The sequence below is a fragment of the Cyprinodon variegatus genome, unplaced genomic scaffold, assembly GCF_000732505.1.
Source record: "Cyprinodon variegatus isolate N-32 unplaced genomic scaffold, C_variegatus-1.0 Scaffold1476, whole genome shotgun sequence".
NCBI lineage: Eukaryota > Metazoa > Chordata > Actinopteri > Cyprinodontiformes > Cyprinodontidae > Cyprinodon > Cyprinodon variegatus.
In genome coordinates this window covers 88,181-90,962 of record NW_015151929.1, presented here as the reverse complement: position 1 = coordinate 90,962, position 2,782 = coordinate 88,181, and the positions used below count along the sequence as shown (strand labels likewise).

The 2,782-nt window shown below is 44.6% G+C and overlaps 1 protein-coding gene across 2 annotated transcripts in view; it reads right to left on the bottom strand.

The window, feature by feature from the left end:
* dnttip1 (deoxynucleotidyltransferase, terminal, interacting protein 1) overlaps window positions 1-2,782 on the bottom strand; it is an 8,121-nt gene extending 5,339 nt beyond the window's left edge. Inside the window, exons 1-6 of one of the 2 annotated variants that reach the window (XM_015403275.1) lie at window positions 2,461-2,782; window positions 1,343-1,413; window positions 1,155-1,251; window positions 980-1,078; window positions 837-896; window positions 703-759 (exon numbers count right to left, since the gene is read on the bottom strand). In XM_015403275.1, coding sequence (XP_015258761.1) covers window positions 703-759; window positions 837-896; window positions 980-1,078; window positions 1,155-1,251; window positions 1,343-1,413; window positions 2,461-2,535 — 459 coding nt within the window. In that variant the 5' untranslated portion in view covers window positions 2,536-2,782. The remainder of the gene's footprint in view (window positions 1-702; window positions 760-836; window positions 897-979; window positions 1,079-1,154; window positions 1,252-1,342; window positions 1,414-2,460) is intronic. The other variant, XM_015403276.1, reaches the window with a different exon arrangement.

Below are 2,782 nucleotides of genomic sequence, written 5' to 3'. Positions count from 1 at the left end.
AGTCCTTTTTAAATTTAACAAAACTTAACACAGCAAAGAATATCTAAACAAATGAAACTTTAAATGAAACAAACTTTAAATATTGACTGTTAATCTAATTTCTCAGCCACTGTGCTCTATGCACTGTGCGATTTTTCCTAACCATAAAAAACGCAATCTTTTTAAGATGGTTAAACATAAATACCGCTCTCCGCATCATGGTCCACCATAGTTGTTGTTTTTCTTGCCGCATCTTCATAGCAAGACCCAGAATAGCGACCTTTGTCAGGTACTAATGGCGTTCAAGTCAGATGAATGCGACCTGGCCGTCCAGACACAGCTCGCATTTGAAAAGATCAGATTCGTATTGGATTCAGGACCACAGAGCCAGGAGGTCTGGGTCACATTGGAAAAAAAATCCGATCTGTGTTGTTCCGACAGCCATGAAAAGATCAAATCCAGGTCGCATATGGGCAAATAAATTAGATTTGGGTCACTTCAGGCTGCAGTGTTAATGTAGCCTGAGTTGGCTCCATTTTCCTGGTTCTACCATTTTTAAACTGAGGGCCCAAACTAAAGCAGCAGCATTAATCAAGACTGAAAAAAATCATCTGGACTGCATGAAAGGACCTCTCATGGTCTGTTTTTGTGCTGTTGTTTGTGAAAGCGGATCTGAATCTAACGAAACTAAGATTATGATCATCATTGTGGATCACATGTTACCTTCTTGGGAACTGGGCTTCCTCTGAACACAAAATCTTCATCAGACACTCTGGATCTCTGCAGAAACAAAAGACCCGGGTCAGAAACACGTCAGAAACCAGCCTGCTCTAATTGGTCAGTCATAAGGGGTGTACCTTCACAGTGACCTCTGACCCCGCCCTTTTCCCCTCCACCTCTGGAAACAGCTGTTTGGCCTGGCGATGACATCACACAGCCAGGTAAGTGCGGGTGGTCACGTAACTGAAGAATTAGGGAATGAAAGAGGAAGTGATCTCACATGTTCTAGAACGTTTCTGCAGGCCTCCCTGATAAGCTGGTCTGTCTGAACATCTTCGCCCACGTTCTCCTTCACGTTCTCCGCTGCCTTGTCGAAGAACTGCAACAAAAACACACCGGTTCACATCCAGCCCCACCCTGAATGTGGCCCCGCCCCCCTCGGTGTGATCCCAGACCTTCTGGTACTTCCTGAACACGGCCATGATGTCATCATTAAAGCTGGGCTGAAGCACGGCTCTCAGCAGGTCCATGGATACCTGAGGATCTGTGTAGCTGCTCACAGATGGGAGAAGGACCGGGATTAGACCGGACCGGGTTAAAACTGGAACCAGAACCCATAGGAGCGGTACGGAGCCATACTGACCTGACAGCGGTGTGTGAGCGGCGTCCTCGTCTCTGAACGTATCTGTGTTTGATCATCAGGTTCCACGGCTTCTGCTCAGAAATAAGTATTGATCAGAGATCTAGCGCCCCTAGTGGCTCAAAGTTACACAGTGCTGCATTAAGGAAGCATTCCTTTATAATTAGTGAATGAGGGTTATGGTGAGGAGGGGTTTCAACCCGGCGCTCATCACCACATCATCAGCTGTGCGATTTGGCTTTAAAAACTAACCTCCAAATTATTTATTTATTTCGAATTCACCAAACTGTTAGGTTGCGGGTAATAATGGTTTTTAGATTCTCCCACTCTGCAGAATCTGTTAGTTCAATCTCTAACGTTCTGCTCCCTCTGCTTTTTTTCATAGTAGCTTCGCCTTGTCTGGTCCTGTTTGGAAATATCAGCTCTGCTGCTGCCATCAAGACCTTTGTGTTGACTGGCTGGATGTGCTCTCTTCATCCTCTGACATGGGAGCTGGCTCGGAGCTCGTCTGCCCGGCTGTGTGTTTCCTGGACGGGGCCGCCTTTTGCAGCTGCTTTTTGTATCTCTGCTTCTGCCTCCTTGAACCCCAGTCGGCCTCAGCAGATGGCCACTCACACTGAGCCTGGTTCTGCTGGAGGTTTCTTCCCGTTAAAACAGAGTTTTTCCTCTCCACTGTCGCTACAAGCATGCTTAGTGTGAGGGATTGCATCCAGTCAATGAGTAAATGCAATCAACTGGTTTTCATTAGATAGAAAACTTTGAATCAATTTAAATGTAACGTGTCTTGAGATTACGTGTTGTGAAGTGGCGCTAACTAAATGAACATAATTGAACTGAATAGATCAGTCATCCTTTTAAACTAAATAATTTTGAACGGTAGATACAATCACCGATGGTGATTAAAACAATGATCGAATTTTAGGTTCGGATTTAAAAAAAAAGAACAATAAAATAAATGAAGAAAAAGAAACAGGCGCCTTAAATGACATACATTTAACTAAAACTACAACTAATTTCACAATAAAATATAAATATTGTCAACATGTCTTCTGGAATACAACTAAAACCCAATGGGGGTTAGCTTAGCATGCTTTAGCAGCATCTCTGTCCGGCTTTCTTACCGAGTTCTGCTCCGGGTTTTCGGCTCCGACCTGCTCCAGCCACTCACGGCCTCCTTCGCTGCGATGGGCTCCCATCCTGAACGCTGCTGCTCCGGTTCGTTTAGCTCCACTCAGGTTCGGATCGAACACAGCTAATTGAGCTAAGCTAGCACTGGCTAAAGCAGTGGATACCGACGGTGAATTATGTCACTGATATCCGATACCGGTTCGGTTCTGTAATTATATGTTTATTTAAAATCACCTGATAAATACTCGAACAAATATTTGATGATTACTTCCAGGAAGTATAACTATTGTATTTCCGCCTCGGTGAAGCTGGTTA